Raw genomic sequence first — 25,126 nt, 5'->3', positions numbered from 1 at the left:
TTTCATTGTTGAAGATTTGAGTTTTCTAATAAAATAACAATGGTTTGCTCTAGAATAATTTATGACTTGATTTTTCCAAATTTTGGTAATGTCTTATTCGCACGGCTGTGTAAATTTCTGAAGGATTTTGTTATTTGAACTTATTTACTTTGGTGTCTGTGTACATTGTTCATATAACTTACCTATTTGAGCTTGGTAAGGTCTCTTTTTTTACTGGTGGTGATTCACACACTCATTTAATATTTTTCTTCATAGCAAGTTGCACTTTCTTGCGTGACATAAAATTCCAGCCTACTGTGGTGTGTAGGTAGTTTCTGCCTTGCAAAAGTCAAATTGAAAGTCATCTTTGTGAATCTGCTTTTAACTGATTGCACAATATATAAAAATGTGTATGATGGTTCTGAAAGAGCAAGATGTATATCATAAATCCTGCTAACCTTGAATAAGATGAGAAACAATTGTATGTGAACAAATATTTATTCTGTGCATGTAAATTTTCATATAATTGATGTAACAAATGTGGAGATGTATATATTGGATGTTTTAGTAACCTAACTTAGGATTCTTATTAAAAATCCTAGGAACACACATCTGTTCACTAGTTTGCTATGTCTGGACGTTGAAGCCATGTCAGACAGGCACACTTAGCTTTTAAATCTGCTGGGAGTGATCCTCAAATCAAGAGTAATTTTTATTCACACAATGAGCACTGCATCTACGTGTCTTTTACATGATTACATTGCAGAGAGATGCGATTGGTCAGATCTCAAAAATTACATATTTTGTTGTCGATTTAGTTTATTTTACGTTGCTTTTTTTTTACTACTCTTGGATAATCGCTATGACAGAAATTACCTATAAAGGAATGAACCTGTGTAGCGTAAGGGAGAATTCACACTGAAGAGATACATGACAAGGGACACACGACAAGTGACACAAGAGTTCCACACTGAAGAGACTATCTTCATGTTTTGATTGATTGATTTAGTTTATTTTACTTCGCGTTTTGTGCCTCTTGGCTAATTTGCGAAGATGGGGATGAGTGATGAAATGATGAAATTGATGAATGGACATTCACAAACAAGCAAGCCCGACCGGGATTCGAACCCGGGACCCTTGGCATCGCAGCGCGATGTGCTAACCACTCGGCCACAGGTTCGGGCGACTAGCTTCATGTGACACGCAGCAAGCGACACTTGTTTCTTTGCTCAGTTCGCATGATAATTGATATAATTGCACTAATCAGTTTATTAGTCATGTGAAAAAAAACATAACAAGAGACATTGTTTATGTAAATCATGTTGTAAAATTTGTGCAAGTTATTGAAACTCTGGAGAGTCATGTTGTGCATGAGAAAATGGAGAAATTATATGCACTGATCTCAAATTGTATACCCTAACAAATGGATTGGTGACAAAATATAAAAATATGGATGTTGTTTCCTTGTAATGAAGTTATACTGGATTCGATACCTGGTTAAGGCACATAGTGGCTTTAAACTGTTGGTCCAGTCCTAATTAGCCTAATTGTGCATAAAATGGACTTAAAAAATGAAAAGTCACAACTTAAATATGAAATAGGGATTTTGTTAGTTGTCAATTACTTCAGCCGAACCTTTTGCAGCTCAGTATAGTTGATACGAGGGCCCGGTACTGGGTCGGTCGCAGCCCGGCGGTTGAGAAACAAAACACTGTACTAGATTGCTTTACCACATTGACTGATATATTTTTGACTAACGTGCCTCCATGTGCTCGCTTTTTCAAATAAAAGCAGTCACTTCCTAAATGGCCTCTCTTCATGATGTTGAAGGCAAATTAAAGTCGATAAGTGCATCAAAAAAACCTGATAAAGTGAAAAGATTGTTGTTAGATCTGAAATCATTGTACATATTGATAATTTATTATATCAACAAATTAGAGCTTGAAACATGTTTTAAGGCCTCCGGTTGTGCCCTCTTAAAATAGCTCATTGGGGCGAAGCATTCACTGTGCATATGCGAACAACAAACTGAGGCACTGTATTGAGAAAATGGCACAGTCCGAGTGACACGCAACCAACATGAGCCACGTGCAGCTTGTCGTGTCGCTTCAGTTCAAAAGGTTCAATTGAATACGTAGTGTTCGCCTGCAAGCAACATGTCTCTCTTGCAGCATGTCGCATGTTGCTTGTCTCTTCGGTGTGAATTCTCCCTAACAGTAAGCATGCTTGCCTCCTTGTTTACTACAGCACTTCATTAGTACACAATTTGAAAATGCATAATCCATTACAAGAAAATCTCACCCGCTGCTAGCTGCTCTGTTTTCACTTTAACTGAACACTGTATTGTGAGAAGAAGAGTAATAATCAGATTATTTATGCAAATCTATGCTATTATTTTTTTGGCATATATTAATGTTTGTCCTATTGATCATGTGACTAGTAAGGTTACTTTAAGTTCTTTTGTGCATAAATACTTGAACTTTTTTTTTTTCACATTTGACCGTGTGTTTATATGTTAAGGGTCATAATTATTATGAACAAGAATGAATTTGTAACTCATCACCACACTCAATCTATTGTATTGCAGTATCTAATGTTCATCTATTATGTGAAGAGCACAGTTCATTTTCTGCTGCAACAAGCTTTGTTGCATGCAAACACACTGTGTTACCCTGATAATGAGTAAAAATAAATATCTACGGAAAAGAAAAAAGCAATTGAAGTTACTACGTCTGAGACTGTAGTTATTTAAACTTGTAACATTTCCAAGGATAAATTGTAATATGAAAAGTGCTGAATGTTTAATTTCTGATATATTACACTCTTCTTCCAAGTTTTTGAATATGCAAGAAGAAAAAATACAACTCAAGGAGGATGTGACAAATGTGTTAGATAATATTCATTCATTCTTAAAGTTATATTTCCATTTTTGTTTGTTCCTTCACCTCCAGTTTTTGATAAAATGAACACTGTACAAGATAATTCATTCTAGTCATAACAGAACTTTAATATTACTAGGAGAAATACTATTAGTAGCATTATTTGGTCGAAATGAATAAGTTGAAATAAAATTCCTCAATTTTAAAAAATTATTATTAGAAATGATGTCACCACTTGTGAAGTCCAGATTTACGTATGCATGTACTCCTTGCAAAACTCTTGGTAAATATCTACAAGAAAGGTAAATGCATTGGACTTGATGATGGATACTGTTACTTTGATAGTTATTTGTTTGATTGTAGTGTAATTCCTTTTAATTTCTAATGGTGGCTGTGGTAGTTTGTTGCCTGAAGACTTTTTGATATATAAACACTGCAATGTATAGAGCATATTAATGATTAATATCTTTGAAAGCTGCACTTGCTCAAGGATGGTTAGTTACAGTGCTTGATTCTCTTCGAGTATGATTTTCCTTCCCGAAATACCCCGAAAGGGCATATGTTTTGTAAATGTCTCTCTTGATGCATTTACCTCAACTTATTAATTTATGAACCTTATAGCTTGGCAGTTTATGAACTTGTGTGTGCATGCGTGTGTGTGGGTGTATAACATGTATTTCTTTCTTGATTTTTGTAGGATTTTCCAATGGGCGGGGGTCCTGAAGGTGGACCAATGGGACCAATGGGTCCAAGCACAATGGGTCCAGTCATGAACGGAGACGGCCTGGATGGGATGAAGAATTCGCCGGCCAATGGGGGCCCTGGCACTCCCCGAGAAGACAGTGGGAGTGGGATGGGAGACTACAACTTGGGGGGATTTGGGGGACCTGGGGAAAATGTGAGTATGAACAGCAGTGGCAACTACTTCTCAGAATCGTAGTCCTGCAGAGGTGGAGTGAAGGATTCATGTGTGCTCTTTAATGAAAAGAAAGATATAAATAATAAAAATATTGAGGCTTGATCATATCAGAGGATCTGTCCGCAATTGTGTGGTTAGGTATAAGCATATTAGAAAAAAAGAACTATTTTTTTTTTTTTTTTTTTGGAAGTGTAGAACATTTTATTGGAAGTGGGATGGGTACTAAATGTAAGCACCATTGTAAAATAACTTCTATGACTGTTGGTGGTGCACAGTAGCATTTAGATAACTTGCATAGTATTTGTCATTAAGAGAATTTTCAAAATATTATGTTGTTTTGGGTTTTGTTCAGTACATTGCATTTCTTTGTGAAATGGAATTTTTTATCAAATAAAGGAGTCACATTGATTTAAAAAAAAAGTTGTTAAAGCACCCAAAGTGCATGCTTGGCATTCCAAACACATATGCTGTAACGTATTTCATTATGTCACATTTAATGGGTATGTAGTCACTATGTGCATCTTAATGGATTATCACTCCACACTATCAGGAAACTTTCGTAATGGATGTAGTTCAGTTGTGTAAACAGGGGAGTAGGGAGGATGCCTTTCTTTGTAGCACGTGCATTTTTCCGGTGATTAAAAAAAAATTGCTGTAGGCGAGTCATTGGGTTCTTAGTTGCATGAGTGCACCTTTTGGAAACGTAGGTATGAATTGTAATACTGAAAGAATCAGCAATAATTCTTTGTTGTACAACGACTTCATCTTACGCACTCACTGTTGTACATTTTGCTGGACTTTTTTTTTCTTGCAATCTGGAGCTTTTTGCGCTCTGGACAATAACATAACTCACCCTCCCTGCTGCCTTCGTCACAAAATTAACATGTCCGTCACACTCACATAATGGAAGGGTGTGTTGCATGAATCAAATTTCTAAAAAGCAAAAAAAGAAAAAGAAAAAAAGAGAAAAGAAAAGAAAATTCTGTAAATCTTGTGGTTCAGAACAAGACTCTTTTAATAGATTTGGTGATTTAGTTCAAAGAAAAATCAATAGATAGATGAAAAACTGTTTCCCAGTAGGAAGTTTAGACTTTGCAGTGAACACTTTCTTCCTTCCAGGACCAAACTGAATCAGCAGCCATTCTGAAAATTAAGGAAAGCATGCAGGAAGAAGCCAAGAGGTTTGAAAAAGACTCCGACCATCCGGACTATTTCATGCAATAACACCCCCTTTCCTCCCAGGATCCTTCCAACCCCAAGTTACCTCCATGTATGTTATGGAATCCTCCCTGTGCCCTGTAAGAGAGAATCAGATTGTTGTAAAATCAGATTGCAGTCTGTATTTAGTTCTAGTAGGGCTCATCTGCTGTTCTATTATTCAATCATAATATTGGCTAGTCAAAGTGTTTTTCTGTTCTTGCAGATGATCCCTTCATCATGAAAACTGATGCATAATGACATCCTTTGAAGAAATTTGCTGTATGGAAGATGAAGAAAGCTTTCGTTATTGGCACTTTTTTTATACAAAAAAAATTCTTTCAATTAATTTAATAACACGGAATATTTTTTTCCTCCCCTAATGTTCCTATCATAATATCAGGCTTGCAATCTGATTCTTTTAAATATTATATATGTGTGAGTGACAGATGAATGACTTGAAAGTGGTTTCAGTGACTTCGAGTATCAGTGCAATTTATTCCCCCATTCAGTTGTAGAATAAGTGTTAGGTAGACAATGAACAGGACTGTTTTAAAAGTTCTTCAATGTGGAGAAAAAAACAAAAAAGAAGAGCTTATTTGCCTATGTGAAGGAATCAAAAGGTCAATAGGTGCCCTGAACTGGAACTCAAGAGTTGGTGGAGCATATAGGGTATGTGTCAGTCAGTCAGTCAGCTGCATCATCATAAACTATTCAAGTTGCTTGGTCTCTTCCTTCTAAATAAAAGGTGATGTATTTCACAATATTTGAATCCTGGAATTCTCCCACATTTAGGGTTCAAAGGATTTACATCAAATTTTATATTATTTATATCAAAGTTTAAAAATGTCCTATTTAAACTGATATTTCTGTCTACTGAGAAAACATAATTCGCTTTACATTTTAGGCTTATTTATACATCCATGTTCTGAAAACTGTTGTGTACCTTTTGTGCAACATGTGTGTGTACCTTTTGGTGTAATATTTCCCCATTTCTGTCTTTTGAGCCCTTTGCTATTGAATACTTCTTTCTGTTAGTTTAGAAATATTCTAGATTTCTCTCTCAACTAGACTATTCAGGAAAATGTAGAACACCCTGTGTTAGAAGTAACCTGGTTGAACCATTGGCCCACTCCGTTTGCTTAGAAAAATAGGTTCCAAAAGTTCTAAATAATAGACTTATGGTTCTGCCTTGTTTCTTCTAATTTATTTCCTGGTAAATTCTCAGGATAAACGAAAACTGCCTGTACTCCCATGCTTTTGTCTGAGCACTGTTCATGCATCTTGACTAACATTGCTAAATAATGCATAATTATGTTGAAATATGCATAATTTTCGTGAATATGCACAATTGTTGTGACCCATAATTTTGTTACGTGATGCAACTTTATTGAACTATGCATAATTTTGTTAAATTATGTATATTTCTATTTAATTTTTTTACATCCACATAATATGTTCACATGTTCTAAATTGTATTTGCATCAAAATTGAAGCTAAGGAAATCACATGGAAAACATCCAGAAAAATTTCATCTGGCTTTATCAAAATTTCATATCTTTCAGTGGGAAGCAAAATTGGATGACCATTTGTGGATCGTGGAACCTTTACATAAAATGCCATGACTAGGTTGGCATCATCGTTCCTTCAAGACTTGAAACATGCTCACTATTTGTAGTATTGCGTGCACTGTTTTTAGCGGCTGAATTTATTTTGCATGAACAGTCATACTTAGTCAAGTCTTTGTAGACAGGACGAGAAACTAAAGGGTGTTTTACCAAGCCACATAACCTCAATACCCATGCAGTTAAGTGGAATGACAGGTCTAAAGTTCAGTAGCTTTATTATTAAATCTATGTGGTTTGATACGCGGTAAATTTTTAAACTAGTGTAGAAAGAAAGAAAAAAAGCAGTGACATAATGAATATATCAGTATGCCAAAACCTGTCATTCCACCTTTCACATTAAATTCATTTTACGTGATTCAGGAAAAGTTGATCCTAATTATGTACATAAATACTGAATGTAAATTGTGACAGAAGTTTCCTAAAGGGAAGAATAGAAAAGGATCTAAAATTCCTATGTGTTTGGAATCCAGGTCTAAGACGTTGTAAATATTTTATTTCTCGATAGATGGCAGCACTGCCCACATTGCTGTAGTATCCTTATCTCCTGCCATAGGAAGATGTGGGCAGATCTGCCTTCTGATAAGGGAAGTTTCTGTACAGGGCAAAAGGATTCGGACTCATAGGAATCATATTTTCCAGGTTTCAGCCATTGGTACATGCAAACCATTGGTTGAACAGTTTGTCTTGCCATATCAGCTTGACATTCAAGGCCCCAAACTCCACTAAATTTTATGTGTATATATGTTTTATATATACACATATGAAAAGTTATATGCATATTATGCATTCTCTGCACTGGGAAAAACAAATGATAAGTAATGGCCTCCTTCTCGTGTGCATTAGACTGCACAAAATCAAAAAATCTATAACGTAAGGAAAATAAATTTATATTAAACCTAGTAGGTAAAAAAAACATACATCATAACTGTATATAAATCCTTGTCGAGTATTATTTGAGTTTTTTGTTTTTGTTTTATAATATGATCAAATGTTTTCTTTCATTATTTATTTTTTTATGTACTTTTGTTTGTGCATCATTAACTTGTCAGTCCAAATTTTATCATCAGATTGGGCTAGCAGTGATATTATTCAGGTTGGAATACAAAATGAAATATAAATTGCCACGTGTATCTTTGTGTATATAAAACATCACTACAGATTGTTAGATATGGCTAGCAGTGTGATTATTGCATAGTTCAGATTTTTCTTACCCAGTGAATTATGCACCTTAAAATGGCCATTACAATTTGAATTTGAAAAGCATTTATATGACAATAAAGAGACTTGAAAGTTGTATATCACAAGATTTCTCACTGCAAAAAAGTACACTGAAAAACTGTTTTTTACAAGAATTTATAAATGGTTTTGTTTTTTTATATTATTTACAAGTTATAAGTAGCTTGGCACTAGGTATTTAATTACCATACTTTTTATTATGCATAACAGCAAGTTTTGTTCAAAAATTGCTAAAAGAAAATGTCGGGTTGTGCATTCATCACCTGAAATATGATTAATTATAAGGCATGTTTGGAAAAGGCTGTTACTTCTTCGTTATGCCCAGATGTTACACAGTGCAAGAAATAGCATACATGACAAAATTTTACAAGTGATTTTTCTTGTAACATAGTAAGTACTTTCTGAGCAGAGCACAATATTTCATTATTCCTCTCCTTTGTCAGTCTCGAAGAAAAAAATAAATAAATAAACAAGCATTTGGCATCTTGTACCATTTTTGTTGGTGGAGTAGACCTAGGCAACATTATGTAAAGTAGTCTTATAGAGTATTGCAACATGTTGTGTAGAAAATTTTGAGTAAAAATAAGGCTGGTGCAAAATCACTGTTTTACTTTAATATATCTGAATATATTTTCCACATTTAATGTGTACAGCCAAATGTGAAAACAGAAAAAAATATTTACAAAAAAATACATTCTGTTTTGAAATGTCATTGTTTTTTATTGAACAATTTGGAGACAACATATTTGTCATATCTGGCTGTACACACCTAGTATTTGCAATGTACTTCCTTTTACCCGTTTCCTTCAATATCCTGGCTGTCTACAGGAAGTCATCGTTTTTGGTTCCTGCATCATGCTTGTACAAGGGGAGATTACTCCTCCACTAGAACTGTGAGTAATTTTAAAATACCTTTAATCATGGATACACATTTTGATCAATTGTATTTATATTGTTTCAGATCTGTGCCATGGTACTGAAGTAACTCAAGTTAAGGTATTTTTAAAAGTGTTTTTTTTTTTTAAAAAAAAAACATCTGAAAGTTGATTCAGGGGACATTAGTCAGTAACAAGAGAAATCAAAAAGAGTTCATAACTATATGGAATTATTTTGCATATAAATTAATCAAAGACTCGCCTTGTCATTGGCTACTTTTAGTGATGAGCCAAGGCGAATCTTTCTTCAACACACTGAGAAACTTACAAAATATGTGGCTATAATGAGTAAGTAAAAATGGCTTATTTGTTAGAGCGAACATATGCATGAGGATTCCTTGTATTAGAAATGTGTTCTATTACAGTTATGCAATTTGAAAGCCATGTATATTAATTTGTACTGCCGCTATTTAATCATAGATGCAATCGCCAGCAAACAATAAAAGGTACACAAAGTTTTACATGTGAAGGCAGTTTTGAATGGTTTAAGTAACATTTTACTGTGAATATTTTAAAACTATACGTGCAAAGATAAACTTTCTATTTCCAACCAACACTGCCTTTTCAGTTAATTTTTATGCTGCAAATTCAGTCTAAATGCAATGCATACAATATGCAGTTAACTTTAAAAAAAAAGTAGGCAATATTTCTTTGTGAAAGGTTGTTAAAAAATGAATTATCCAGTAAATAAAGTGATATCCTGAAAAGACTAACTTTTTCAGATGCAATAAGATCGATGTCTTGATTTCTGCTTTTTTGTTTGAAGTAAAAATATTTGTAGGAGCAGAACATTGGGCACCTAATGTCATCTGTGTTGTGACTTTGTCAATGTGGTTGCAATGAATGAAATCGATTTGCATTTGTATAAATATCACTGGTAGTTTGTTGTATAATTTTAAAGAAAAATATGCATGCTATTGTGTACATATTTCAATAGTCATATGCATTTTACAAGTTGAAGGAGAAAAAGCGTTAGAAAGGAATATTTGCATTAAGTATAAACCGTCAACACAAATGAAAATGATTCATTATTGTATGCTGATTGGATCTACTCTTTGTTGCATGAAAGAACAAGTATTTGTGCTTAATCCTTTCTGAGATATGACTAGGAGTTTGATATAGCTCCTAGATTTTATGCAGGACATATTTGGTAATTATTTGGAGGTCCAGAAGTCAGTGAAAGTGTGAATTACAATTTGAACTATATAAAATAAAGTTCTAATTACTTTGGCTTAATCTTGTTACTTCACAATATGTGTGTGTTGCAACATTCAATTTCTTGAGCAGAAATGTGGCAAAAATAAATGCATTAAAAGAATTAAAAATGAGTATAAAGAAGTTGTAGCAGATGACCCATCATGAGACCAAGGTTCCTTGCCAAATACATTACTGTTCCAATTATACTCAATGTACAAAGTGGAAACATACATTTTTTCTGGATACTTTCTATTCCTTGCATCTGTGTGCATTTGATTAAGAAATGGGACACTGGACCATCTGGAACAACATATTTTGTATACATTTTAATCCTTTTAATGTGTTGGCTTATTCATATTCAATTACTTAAGAAATATTATGAGAAAACTGCGAAATCATGAAATGGGAGAGAATTAAGTTTCAGACTAATTTGATCGATTGAAATGAAAAAAAGAGGTGGGCTATTTGCCCCAATCATATTATATGGTACAAACTCCTTACCATAAATCAAATCCCTGAGTACTAAAATCTTCTTATTTAGGTTAAAAGCTGAGGTGGTCAAGGGGCACTCTGCACATAATAGGACAGCATGCAGTACTACAGAGGATTATACTAATTTTAGGTCCAGAGGCAAATCCCTTGTTGGCCAGCAACATTGCAGTTTCCAGGGTGTATTATGTGGAAGTGAAGTTTACTTTTGGATGCCTTCTGCAAAGATCAACTATTACACCCCTGAATTATTTTATTCATGTCTTGCATGTATTTAAATGCATATATAGAAGGCATCGCTTTCCATTCATAATATCTTAATACCTGTGTGTTCTTCATTTAAAGATGCTATTTGGAATGCAGTGCCCTGACTGAAAAATGAAAAAATAGAAAACTAACTTCACATGGAAGTACAATGTGCACCATAATTATTATTGTGTAATTGTTATCAGTATTTTTGCTGATTATTTTGCCTTATGTAGTACCTGTGCATACAACTCAGGGTACAAATCATCCTGAAGTAAATTCTTTGAAGGTAGCATGAATTACAGGTCTGCACACATAATTGGAAGAAATACCCATCCACTCCTACCCTAAGCAGCAGTTGGCTTGAAACCATCCTTGCCTTCCCACCTGAGAGGGACGGTCCTCATGGCAAAGTGGTTAGCACATCACGCTACGATGCCAGGCAGGGCCGGCGGAAGGGTGGGACGAACCGTCCCACTGCCCGGATTGGCAAAATTTGAAAAAAAGAGAAAGAAGGCTATTGAAAACTTGAAAGTTATAATATTATATTATGTTATATAACTTGGAAGTTAATATATGCCAACCCACCATTTTGAAGGAACATATCAGTAGTCTCACCACAGACAATTGTCTGTGGTCTCACTTTAAAACCACTGAGTGCCACAAGGTGGGAAAGCAGATTGGATGCCTTAACTCCATTGGGATATCAAGTGGGAGAGGTCTATGATGCGCTCCTTCAAATAATTGGAGACAATAAAACTGTCCGAATGGTCACACATGAGGCTCAGTGTATTGCAAACCAGTTGTGTGGCTTTACATTCCTTTGCTCACTAGTTATCTGGTATGACTTTTTACTCCACATAATGTAATAAGCAAATGTCTTCAAAACATTAATGTACGATGTGTTAGATGCTGTTACATGATTTCTTGCAAACATATCAGCACTTTGAAAAAATCAGGAGTGATGAAAAATTTCAAAAAATTTTAGACGTCACTTGGGAGCCTGGCAGGGCCTCTCTCCCTCTAATGGGGGGATGGGGCTACCTGTGAATCCCGGTTGATGAGAAAGAATTGGCATCGAATTTTGATATAGATGATCCAAAGATAGGCAACACTGTACAGGGCCAAAATCGAAAGACGAAGCAGTTTCAGTATGATGAAACTGTTGGAAGATCCACAAAAACTGAACAAAAGTTGATTTTTTTTACCAGGTCCTAGACTATTATTTTAGCTCTAAGATAAAGATTTGAGCAGCTTAAAGAACATGGTGAATTTTTCAATTTCTTTTATGATATTAGTAATCATAAAGACATACCATCTGATCTTTTGTCTGAAAAGTGTAGAAAACTTGCCAGAATGTTAACACATGAAGGCTACTGAATTAAAAGACGAACTAAAGTGCTTTCGGCTAAATTAAACAATTACACCAAAGGAGACCTTAAACTGATAAAGGGTAAGGTTTTTGCACCTAAAGTGAGTCAAGAACTTTGAATTTATTAACTTTGTCGGTAACCATGTCAAGTGGCAAACAAAGTTGTTGTTTTTTTTGGAAATGAAGGCTAATAAAAATACTATCTTTGGTCAATCATGTCTGAAACACACTTGTTTCCATTTTATGCAAGATGGCATTATTCAAAGAGAATATTACAAGCAAAGGTAAAATTCCCTGTGCATATAGCACCATGTCATGAACACACATTTAGGGGGTGATCTTAGAGGTGATGTGATCAGCACCACACTCTGGTCGCCTTTACTTCCCAGGGTTGCCCCCAGGTACCCATTAATTTGAGGCTGGGTGAGCCACTTTATGCTGGGACAACTCAGGAAAAAATTCGGACCTTAGATCACCCACACGGGAGATCCGGGAATATTATATGTAATTCTTTTAAAAATCCAATCATATGTCACAGGCCTAATATAAAATTAGTTTCGCATTTTTTTTTTAGGTTTAACGAGATATCCTTTTGTGCTTAATAGTATTGAAATAGCATAAGTCGTCTCATTATTTATTTTATTCTTCGATTTTTACTTACGAATACATTGATTTTCAATTTCCCATTGCTGCGTAATGAGGAGGGTGGGGCGTTTGAAAGGGAGTGGCATCTGCCACCACGACCCAGGGTGGCAAAATGACTAGCGCTGGCCCTGATGCCAGGGGGCCCCGGTTCGAATCCTGGCCTGGGCATATCAATTTCATCATCATCACTCTTCCTCATCTTCGCAAATTAACCAAAAGTGGCACAAGAAGTGAAGTAAAATAAAGTAATTCAATCAATCAACCACCTGAGAGGCAAACTTTTCACTGTCCATCAGTACCAAGTATGATTCAAAAGCAGACAGGCAGTTGCTGACCATTGGCATGTACTGCAGATTAGAAATATTTTTCTCCTTCCCTGTCAAAGCTTGGATGTGAAGTTAGACAAGAGACAAGACAGAACATACTGAAACATCTATCACATACAGATAATAGAAATAATAAGTGTCCAAATTTTGGGTATCGCTTCATGAAAACATATGGTGTTACTTGAAAGGTGGTATTTTGAACTTTCGTGGTCTCTTGCTAAGAGGAAGAATCTTCAAAGTTTTAACCCTTAGACACAAAGGCTGATTTTCCAGGTATTTGCCCTAACGCCAAGCATGTTTTCAGTGGGAAATTTGAAATTCTGCATGCTTCTAAATGAAAATTTATATTTCTGGGACTAACAACGTTCAAGGTGCAAATGCTACCTCATTTTGTTCAGTATACTTTGGGCTATAATCCTGATGGAAAAGAAAAAAAATCTGTGATCAGTTAGAAGAAGAAGAAAAATGGAAAGTAACTATTTTTTTACACGTTATTTGAAATGTCTGTGATATCTTTGTCTCCCCCTTCTGAATCCATACCAAATTACTTATTGTCAATTTCACTGGTTGACAAACCAGGTCTTCTTGCCATCTTATATGCCCTTTACTCTTGTTGGAGGAGAAAAAAGCCCCAATGCCACAGCTTGCCGCAGGTCACATGCCACAAACTTGGGAACACACACACTGAACCTAAGTTCAAACTCGAATAATTTCAATGCATCCAACTCGCTTTGTTAGTCTGTCATACACTCCAGGGCAACTTACCTAAGTAAACAAAGGGCTAAAAATAGCATGACGGACAAAAACAAGGCAAATCATTCAACAATACTTCCTTTGTAATCCTAAGGTTCTGTTTTGTGAAACAGCAAAGAGCAGTTGGCTGTTTTCCAACCCTCTGTTGGCAGCTGGAGGCTTTTGATTTTATTTCCCTGCTGCCTCCTCTTCCCCCCTCCTGCCACCCCCTCTCTTGATTTTGGCACCAGGAATGTCAAAAGGTCATACTTCTATTGCCAAAAGTGTGTTTTGAAATGCCAAAATTGAGAAAGCAGCAATGTTTTCAAAACCAATGGGAAAAGAATAAAAAAAAAAAAAATTCTGACATCGCCCCCCCCCCCCCCAGCCCCAAATAGTAACAATGAAATTAAATTAAACTTTACTAAATGTTAACTACATACCTCTAGACTCGTGCAGAACTCAAAACATGTATCTCTGATTATTATCCAAGTTACAGTATGTTAAAAAAGTAACCTACTACCAGAAAAAGCTGCTTGTGACACCTGTGTCACAAGTCATCCCTAAGAGGGTGGTGGTGTTCGGCGAAGGTCACTGTTTTTTGTTGGATATAATGTTTTAGGACAAAAATTTGCCAGAAAACGTGAAGTAGATGTGAACTTACTTTATGAAACTTTGAGTACATGACATATTTATGCAATTTCAATTTGATAAATGTGCACAAATTGCATTATTTTTTTTCAATTTCCCATAAGAAAATACGTAAAGAAGCACAGATAGTTTTGCGATTTGCGGGTAGCACAAACAAAAATGGCCATTATGATGCATACTAACGTGCTCAATTCTTTTATGACCAATCTAGAATGGGCTTTTGTTTCAAAAGACACTTGCACGGCCAAAAATGATTGTTTAAAAAATGCATGTTTTATCAACGGCGAAAGATACGACCGCCAGCATGTTCTGAAATCGCAAGCAGTTCACCACTTGGCCACTAGATGCCTCTGTTGCAAAATTGCCCCAGGCTGACAGGGAGGGCTAGTTCGCGTGGGTGTTTGAATCTTCTGCACAGCTGGGTTCCGTCCCCTCATCGGCAAGGTCTCTTAGCTGTCACTGCTTGAATTATTGCCTCTTTCCCAGGCAAGAAAGCAGGAAGACCATCTGTTAGTTTATGTTGAGGTGTAGAGAAGCAGAGCATATTTACCTTGAATTGGAATCGGCGACACTTTATATCGAACCTTACCGCCAAGGATGTATTTTGAAAGACTTGTTAAGTTCAAAATAATGAAAATAACTAAATAATATAATAACTACAATTAAATAATGAAAATATACTTATTTAATACATGGTTACTTATTTCCGCAGAACTTATTGGAAGGCAAGGCAAGGATTATTTTGGGATCATATGACTTTGAAGGATAATACCAAAAAAGATTTATTACTACGTATAATAATATGCATAAAATATTACCAATACTTTTCGTCAATTGAATCTAACATCCTTTTTTGATATTCAATAAATATTCAATTCTTTATCTACTTCACATTAATTTCCTTGCCAGGACAGTTCCTTTATTTATTTTTATTACAAATTTTGCTGACCTTAACTACACGTAAGCTAGATAATGAATACATGATGTTATATCACTATTGTTATACCGCCTTTTTACCTATTCATATAATAAAAATATATTAATTAATTTGAATATGTCAATTAATACTACTTTAATTAATTTAATGTAACCATACTTATTTTAACTTGTACACACATGCATACATAATTGATGATTCACAAGGAAACTTCGTTAAATTCCCATGCTTGTTCCGCTCGCAAATCACATCCTCTCCAAGTTATAATATTATTGTCATTGCTTACATTGGGTGTGTGTGTCATAGAACATCACTACTTCCAAGCATAAACTTGATGTGGCTCTTACAGAAACATCTGTTTTTGGAGTGTAACAATCACAAAAAGGTTTACACTGGCCTCCCCGATGGTGCAGTGGTATTGTTGTCACCTTGTAATCAAGGGGTCCCGGGTTCGATACCCGGTGGAGGCACATAGTGGTTCGGATTCAACTTTAAACTGTAGGTTCAGTCCCGAATAGCCTTACTGTGCATAAAGTGGACTTAAAACACTAAATCAACCAACCAACGAAAAGGTTTACTGTTTCTTTGAAAATCTTCAATTAATGTAAAATTTAGTATAAAAATATAATTTTGGCTGACTTGCTAACTTGAGATTTAAAGACAAATTATTACTTTGAATTCTTTATTAACAATAACAAAAGTGATATAAAATATTGGATAAAATTCTTGCCTTTGCTGAGAATCAAATTAGAGATTTACAGGTTAGGAAAGGAGAGGGAGAATTTCCTGGCTTCTTCCCCTTCAGTGTGAACAGTGCCTGCTACGTTCTACATTCCATTCAAAATTTCTTCTTATAGTTTCAGATATGTTTTGCATCCCCTATAGCATAATGGTAAAAGTGACCCTTGTAATTTGAAATGTCCCAAGTTTGGTATCCGGTGGATGTCTAATAGTTAGTTCAACCCCACTATAAATGTAGATCCAGTCCCGATTAGTCTATCTGTATATAAAGTAACAGAAACTCAAAACGATTAGCATAGGGTTGGTGGCGGCTGGTGCAGTGAGAGAGCCCCTCTGCTCAATCAAAATTAGGAAACAAATAATTTTCAGTCAGTAAAAACATCATGGTACGTACATTAAAATTTTGGATTCAATTACATATTTGACGTCGATCTTGTTCACCAGATTACCAATTGTGATAACTTTTCTCTTCTTTAAAAACTACACATGGAAACAAGTTGAAAATGTGAATTGGACAAGGTTTCTTCTCTAGAACTGATTTTTAAAAGACCATGTCTTAGAGATGCTCTGAAGGGAATTTTATTCTTAAAACGCCAATCAGAATAATGGATCAGCACTTATGTATATTTCCCCCCCAAAGGCACGTGACCCGGGGGGGGGGGTTGAGGCTGAAGACTGTTCCGAAATCCTACAAATATGTAATTAAAATAGGGTATAGCGGTGATTACTTACATTAAACATCTTGTACAATAACTTGTACATCTTCAGGGGTTCTATACCCCACTTTTTTGCCCTTAGATGGCAGCTGCTGATAAGGGATGAGCCTTCCCCCCAAAATAAAATTCTGGCTACGGGCCTTCTGTTCTGCATCGTGACTGTATGGTCTGATGCATCATGCTTTGGGCTCCGTCTACGGGATGCACACAGGCTCAAGTCTCCTGAGGGAAGAGTAACAACTTTTCTCCTGAGATTTCGGCCTGTGTATGAGACCGGTGGCCACCCACCATCGTGAGGAAATTGGGAAGCTATGAACGAGTCACGGAAACCTACAACAAAGATTAGGGGTTCGTCCTGCTGACCGCACGTAACTGGTTGGACTGGAAGTGAGGCCGGCAGTCGGTAGGTGGGCCCTCGGGGGCTGTAGCAGCACCACAGGTTTACTTACGTATATTGGCGTAGCCATGTGTGGGTCCGCAGATGCTCGGCCTCTCCTCAAAATTCTGTCACTTTATTTTGACCAATTCACTGGGAATTTTTTAAGAGTACTTTGTAACATGTATAGTGCTGATCTTGAAGGTCATACTGTAATTAGTTGGACTGAAATTTCACTTGGGAAGCAATCAATGAACATTGGGAAAAGTCACAATAGGAGAGAGCAACTAATGTGATGCAGGAACTTGTTAAATGCAACTGGTCATATGTTTCCACAGGGGATTCACAGTCCCCACCCTTGCCGGCCCCCATGGCAGAGTGGTTATCTCATTTCGCTATGATGCTAGTGGTACCGGGTTCAAATCCGGTCTGGGCATACGTGTCCTTTGTGAGCATCTCTTCATCAATTTCATCATATCATCATTAGCCAAGAGTGGCAGAAAGGTGAAGTAAAATAAACAAAATCAATCAACCTTGGCCGATTAAAGCTGCTGTGAACTCCATCGATGAGAACTGTGCAAAGGGACTTAATTCAGATCATAACAAAGAAAACTACTTCATCAAAGTGTAAGTTCAATATTAAACTATTGTTTCCTGACATCTTTGTTACTACTGTACATTTTGTTACATTCTTTTGTCCGTCTTTCTCCTTTTCAGTGTTTCCATATGTTATTACGCATATCCATGTTTTCTCTTTGTAAATTCCAGGTAGTTTCGCTCCTGCCCTTCTCTAATTATTAAAGGGACTCTATTCGTTAATAGTTGAAATAATAATTGTTACTAATTTTTGCCTTATTATTATTATATATCGATTTTGTATAAAAAACAACACCCCCTTCAAAAAAAAATACTTTCTTTCAACTGATATTCTCTACCTTCTTCTTTACTCTTAATTGATAATTCCAACCTCGACATAATTATAGTAGCCACTGTAATCAACCAAATTTATTCAATCAAAACTTCAGTGATGAAAGTTCTGTCTCGGGAGCCTGGCACTCTTCTCACTCCATGCAAGAGTCAGCCAGCAAGCAGTGAAATGCAAAATTGCTTTGCCAGTGGAGAAATTTTAGCCTCCGAAACCAGATTGAAAAGAAACAGGTGGGTGCCCTTTTCCTAGAAACCTCAATGTGGGAGTCACGGAGGAGGGGGGGGGGGGTGAAGGGAGGAAGGTTCTCTGGCCTCTGGTTTAGGACAGCCGAAAAGAATTCCTAGTCCCCTGATATGTCACTAGGTGTCTCTGTATCGCATTGGGCCAGGAAACTACTTTCATGCCAACCTCCAGGCCACTCTTAAGGGAAATAACTGCTGTGACACCTGTGTCACGACCCGTCATTTAAGGTTTAAAGGAGGATGAGTGACATCCCTTATGGTAGGCCTATTAAATTCAAACAAAACAAATGTTGTAGCAAATATTTATTGGTTCGGTCCACCATTTTCGAATACACAACCAAAAAATGTTGTACAGTTTATGTATATGTGCAAAAGGCTAATAATATAGAAATAGTAAACAAGAGTACATATACTTGAAGCATCAAACCAAAGAACTGTGGAAAGATATTTTAAAATTCCCACATCCCAAAGAAGTGCATGTGTGGTACCTCAAAAATTTTCAACAAGAAATGGATCGAGTGACATCTTTTTTGAGAGGCATTTTTATTTTATTTCTTTACTTAGGGAATATGATTCGGTATTGGGTGTTCTAATTAGTTGTCTGTTTATGCATTTATAGGTGCATGAAGTGTATAGGAAATATAGTTTTGAGAGATGCTTATCCATATCAAAATATTAATCCTGTAAATGTTGGTTGAAATTAATGGACTAATGTCCCAGAATCAGGTTGGAATGCAGAACTGATTAAGGCCAGGTCCGTAGCCAGCAGGGGCCAGTGGGAGGGGGGGGGGGCTGAGCCCCTCTGGAATTGTCGTCAGCCCCGATTGAAATTAGGTAAAACTATTTTGCATAATTTGTTTGCAGTGAAGACTGAAAATGTAGACAGCACATGTTATTTTGCTCACAACTTTGGTGAAGGATACATAACATGAACAGCAGCTATTACATTCTTTATCTGTACCCGCTGCGATGCCAAGGGTCCCGGGTTCGAATCCCGGTCGGGTTTGGTTGTTTGTGAATGTCCATTCATCAATTTCATCACTCATCCCCATCTTCGCAAATTAGCCAAGAGGCACAAAACGCAAAGTAAAATAAACTAAATCAAATCAAATTTATCTGTACCTTCACTGCCCCTGTTGCGACCCCCGTTTAGACAAAAATCTGTGACTTTGACGTCATCTGCATTAAAGGTCAACATATCCCATTGTTTTGGGAATGAACGGGAGTTTCATTGCTTTGGCTGAGGGTGGAATAAATATGTGTAACATAAATATCTGTATCATCAGAATTAGTATGGAGTGTAAAGCAAGGGATGATTTCAGTAGCAGTCAATTAACACTTCAAGCGGTATTTTAAAAGATATAAAAAATGTAGTTTTTGTATGTTTCTAAATTGTATGTAATTGACGTCTCCATGAGCTTTTGGGCCTTCCCCTTTTTCTAACCCCCCCCCCAGTGGCCACGGTGGCTCAGTCGGTAACGTCTGACTACCATGCTATAGGTCCCGGGTTCAATCCCCGGCTGGTTCAAATCCGGGAACTTTTATAACGTTGGAAGTGGCCCTGGCATCCACCCAGCATCAAATGACATGGATACCTGGAGGAAACCCTGGGGGTAAATGCGGTCAGGGACATGATGCTGATCACATCACCCCCACTCACGATGGGATCAAGAAAGTGTGGGGTGTTACCCCCACACCCCCTATATGCCTTCATGGCATGGTGCTAAGCACAGGGAAGCACTTAACCTTTTTTACCTTTTTAATCCCCCCCCCCAAACATTCATTAATTCCTTTAGTCCCTACTGGAACAGGGCATTCACGAAGCGTCTCCACCTCACTCAGTTGCATGCGATCATCTTCATTTCTTTCCAACTTTTCCCCTATTCTCTTCCTTCTTCTTCAACAGTACGTCTCCATGAGCTTTTGGGCCTTCCCCTTTTTCTAGCACCTTGAGGGTTCCAATCAAGTGCTTGCTTCTCGATTGCATTTTCTGCATTCCTATCCAGTTCCATTTTCTTGTTTTAATTTGGTTTTTAATCTGGTCTTCTGATGCTCACTTCCGAGGTTCTTGGTTTGTGATTACTTCTGGCCAATGCACATTTAATATTCTCCCAAGACATCTGTTAATGAAAACTTGTAATCTGTTTGTGATTTGATTTGTGACTTTCCAGGATTCTACTCCATATAGCAATACTGATTTGACGTTGCTTCTAAAAATCTTTAACTTTGTTTCTGTAGTTATAATCCTACTTTTTCATATTGGATAAAGTTGCACGAAGGCCCAGCCATTAGCTTTCTTGATGTGTTGTTTTACATCAGTCTCTGCTCCTTCGTTTGTTGCAACTACACTTCCTAAGTAGGTAAAATTGTCTACAGCTTCTAAGGTTTCATTTTCTAGTTGAATATGATCTTGAGTTCTTGCATTTAATTGCATTGTTTTAGTCTTTGATTTATTTAACGTCAGTCCAAATTTTTTAGCTTTTACAACCAGATCTTCCAATTTAGTTTTTGCATCTCTACAAGATTCTGACAACAGACACACATTATCGGCAACATCTAGATCTAATCTATCCATACGGCCCCATTGCATTCCTCTTCTTCTTCCTTTTATGGTTTCCCTCATTACTTTATATATTACCAGAAGAAAGATAAGAGGCGACAGAATACACCCCTGCCTCACTCCAGATTCTGTTTCAAAGAATTTTGTAACTTCTCATGAAGAACTTGGCTCTTGTATTGTTGATATGACTCCTGGATTATCCTTATTATCTTATTTGGTATTCCAAACTGCTGTAATATTTGCCACATTCTTTTCTTGCGATAGAATCAAGGGCTTTCTCAAAATCTACAAAGACTGTATATAATCTAGTATTCCATTCTATGCATTGCTCAATTATAACACTGGGGAACGAAAAAAAGATTTTATTTTGTGGCATAAAGTTTAATAACAGTTTCAGCACACAAAACAGCTGTGATTGCCAATTGTATGATTGGTTCAGTTGAATTGACTCTAGTTATAAAAATAAACACACCATGGAAAATGTAGGAGGTAAAATTGCTCCACGCTTTTCTCGGTAATATCAAAATTTGATAATGGGCTGAAATTGTTCAAAATTCTCAATTTTACGTAATTTATACAGTGCTTAGTAAAAATGAGTAACATAAAATAAATAATTTTGCGTTACTGGGGACTAAAATCAACAGCCATGTAATAGCTGCATATGTGGTGGAAACCGAATAGTCAAGAGTGAATTGCATCTTCCATTGTCATATTACAAATACAATCAACCTTGTACAGGCCTAGCAACAATTTACAAATAAATAAATAAGTTTCTTAATGGTACAAAGATTGTAATCACAAAAAGAAATATTAAATTGTTCTTGGAAGTTCATTTATATGTATGTCTTATGTTGCCGCCAGTTTGGTTTAGTTGCATTTATTTCATAAATTAGAGTCAATTCTGGAAATATATTATTATATCATTATTCAACAGCATGAAATTGCCCTAAATTAGCTCTCAAACACTGTGCCGCAATTTCACTGTTCCCCAGTGTAATCCTTAATGTACATATTTGGTCTGTGCAGGATCTACTAGAACGAAATCCTGCTTGCTCTCTCCTAATCATGGCTTCTATTTTATCTTGAATGCGATTTAGAATAACCCTAGTTAGTATTTTACTTGGGACAGACAACAGCGTGATTCCTCTCCAGTTGTTACAGTTTGTCATATCGCCTTTTTTTGGAATTTTTATTATAAGACCTCTTTTCCAATCTTCTGGCATTTTCTCTTTTTCCCAAACTGCCGTAAACACTTCATATAGTTTTCTGCCATCAAGTTCACATTTACCTTCAAATCTCTGGTGGAATTTGGTCTATTCCAGCTGACTTCCCATTCTTTTGTTGTTTAAGTGCTAATTTGATTTCCTGAATTGAAGGAAATTCAAGATCTGAAATTCTCATCTCTGCTCCCTCTTCAGTTTCTTCAGCCTCACTCTCTTATTTCTCTCGTTCTGTCATTTTCTCTGATGTTCCTATTTAATACCTCTTCAAAGTGCTCTTTCCATCTCTTCATTTGTTCTTGTTTATCCATCAACAGCCTTCCGTCTTATCCTTGACTGGTATATTTTTCTTAAATTGTCACTTTGATAGTAAGCGTGTTGTTTTAAATCACCCTTACTTGCTGCTTCTTCTGCTATTCTTGCTTGTTGTTCTATCCAATTGCATTTATCATTTCAAGCACTCTTCTTCACTTCTCTGTCAAGATCTTTGTATTGTTTTTGTAGGGAGCTCTTTTGGGTTCTTGTTTTTGCAGTATTTAATTCTTCCTTCTTCATTTTTCTAGCTTTAATTTTATCCCATGTGTTTGTTGACATCCAGTCTTTCTGATTACTTTCCCTATATCCTTAAATGTTTTCACTTATTTCTATCAAATTTGTCTTTGTCTTCTTCCATTTTCTCTCTATTGTATCCTCTTCTCTTTCTTCTATATCTTCATCTTGCTCCATTTGCAGACTTTCAAACCTGTTTCTCGGTTCCGATACAAATCTATTTCTTGTATCTTTATCATTTAACTTTTTCAGATCAAATCTTTCCCATTTTTCGAAACTTTTTACATGCTACCATTATACGAAGTTTAAAGACTGCAATTACCAAGTGGTGATCGCTACCAATATCTGCACCTCTTTTATTTCATACATCCAGAAGGGATCTTCTCCGTTTACAGGTAATGCAAACATGGTCAATTTGATTTTCTGTCGCATGATCAGGTGATACTCATGTCACTTTATGGATATCTTTGTGGGGAAAAACCTTTCCACCTATGATCAAGTCATTTTCTGCACAAAGGTCAACAAATAGCTGGCCATTTTCATTCATTTCCCCCCCCTGCCCGACCCTGTGGTCGAGTGGTTAGCACATCGCGCTGCGACGCCAAGGGTCCCGGGTTCGAATCCCGGTCGGGCTTGGTTGTTTGTGAATGTCCATTCATCAATTTCATCCTTTCATCACTCATCCCCATCTTCGCAAATTAGCCAAGAGGCACAAAACGCGAAGTAAAATAAACTAAATCAATCAATCAATCAAATCATTCATTTCCCCCAGTCCATGTCTACCCATAATATGCTCCACTCCTTCATTATCTGATCCAATTTTAGCATTTATGTCTCCCATCAAGATGCATATGTCTTTCTTATTTTGTACTAGTATTTGGTTGCAATTTTGAATAAAATTTCATTTTTTCTGTGATGTCTGAAACTTCTGTTGGGGCATAGCACTGTACTATTCTAATGTTTCTCACCTTTGCTTTGAACTTTGCAGTTATAATTCTTTCAGAAACAGGGTTCCATTCCAATAAGCTTTTCTTTGCTATCTTACTCAAGAGAATGCCTACACCATCCCTATGTTGTTCCTCCTCTTCTCTTCTTGAGTATAAGAATGTATATCGAGTTACAAGAATGTGCTGCAGAGATCTTTGGCTTCATGATGGCTCTCCTCAATTAGTAATAATGTTACTTTTCAAAGTGAATTTCCATTTATTAACAAGTGTAGAAAAAATTATGAGACTATGGTGTGTCCCAAGTGCAGTAGTTTTCTGTAGTCGGTGGTGGTAAATCTGACATCCCAAACTGTATTAGTTCTAAAAAAACGTAAGGCAGCCCTTGAAACTGCTCTTACTGCAGAAAAGCTTATTGGCTTCTTTACAAATGTTAAATGGTTCCTTATTGGAAGAGAAGTGGATCCAGATATGGATGGAACTTAGCGAAGAAGGAATAGTGGGTTTGGCCTTTTCTTCTGTTGTAGAATTCCACCTCACTCTTCCTGGCACCAACACATCAGTGGAATTTGTGTTTTCGCTCACAACTCACTGTGGGCAGATGAGCGAAATAAACTAGATATAGATACCATTGAAGAATATGTCATTCACAAGACTCACTTTTCTAAATTGTCATGTGTGTATTTTCATAAATTGATATTTGCTTGAAAAATCCACAGCAAAGAGAACTATAGCTATACAGGAAAACAAGATGACTGAACCAAAGAAGTCCATAAGTTTTCATTATTTATTAATTACATTCTTACATGAGTGTATAATGTAAGGTACAAAATAGTTGTCTGAAAATCCTATTTTTAAGTCTTGAATTTTTGTGACTTTTGTTGATTAAGCTGCAAGGCAGTGTTTTTATTTTTCCCCTCATCCTTCAAATTGTTACTGGTGTACCTTACCATCTTTGGAACACCATCTCAGTTTCGGTCATAGTCCATAATAATTATAGGACTCAGATTATGCCATCACTTCTCTGATAGAGAAGCGTATATTACGTTCTATATTACACTAATACCATGATATATTTACACATATATATTCAGAAATTATCAACATCCAAGACCTGACAAAAAAGTGCACCGTGGATTTGAAGAAATATGGGAATTAGGCTTATAATATATTTTATACTGAAAGGTGCTCTAAACATACATGTCAAACACTCAGTTTTTAATGCTGAATCAAATTATGTATGCTTTAATGGAATTTTAAACCACCACCTCATTTATTTCCAAATGATTCCACGTATCTGTACCATCTGTGGGTGGGAGCCCACACTGAAAGTCTCAGTCCATGTGCAGTGCATCTAGAACTTCGGTCCCAATAGGTGGCATGTAGATTGAGTGGTTTTTCCAGTTTCCAGTGAATCATACTGGCCCTTGCAGATCTCTAGCATGAATGCAATTGAATGGAGGTAAAGTATGTTCAGTTAAT

The 25,126-nt window shown here is 36.3% G+C and overlaps 2 protein-coding genes across 11 annotated transcripts in view; one reads left to right on the top strand and one right to left on the bottom strand.

Annotated features, from left to right (window-relative positions):
* Positions 1 to 9,981, top strand: part of Ssdp (Sequence-specific single-stranded DNA-binding protein) — a 294,147-nt gene extending 284,166 nt beyond the window's left edge. For 6 of the 10 annotated variants that reach the window (XM_083117122.1, XM_083117123.1, XM_083117116.1 and 3 more), the window contains 2 exons: positions 3,556 to 3,756; positions 4,897 to 9,981. In XM_083117122.1, coding sequence (XP_082973248.1) covers positions 3,556 to 3,756; positions 4,897 to 5,001 — 306 coding nt within the window. In that variant the 3' untranslated portion in view covers positions 5,002 to 9,981. The remainder of the gene's footprint in view (positions 1 to 3,555; positions 3,757 to 4,896) is intronic. The other 4 variants (XM_083117118.1, XM_083117114.1, XM_083117113.1 and 1 more) reach the window with 2 other exon arrangements.
* A 10,644-nt stretch (positions 9,982 to 20,625) lies between these two features.
* LOC145981395 (uncharacterized) lies at positions 20,626 to 20,946 on the bottom strand. The gene has a single exon (XM_083114635.1). The coding sequence runs from the start codon at positions 20,944 to 20,946 to the stop codon at positions 20,626 to 20,628; it is 321 nt and encodes a 106-aa protein (XP_082970761.1).
* Between the last annotated feature and the right edge of the window lie 4,180 nt (positions 20,947 to 25,126).

The sequence above is a fragment of the Lepisma saccharinum genome, chromosome 2, assembly GCF_977018435.1.
Source record: "Lepisma saccharinum chromosome 2, izLepSacc3.1, whole genome shotgun sequence".
In the NCBI taxonomy this organism is placed as follows: Eukaryota; Metazoa; Arthropoda; class Insecta; order Zygentoma; family Lepismatidae; genus Lepisma; species Lepisma saccharinum.
Note: the sequence above shows the minus strand (reverse complement) of the source record. Positions and strands in the feature narration are given on the sequence as shown.

Coding starts and splice junctions, on each gene's coding strand:
- LOC145981395 (XM_083114635.1), bottom strand. CDS start 20,946: ATGGATAGATTAGATCTAGATGTTGCCGATAATGTGTGTCTGTTGTCA.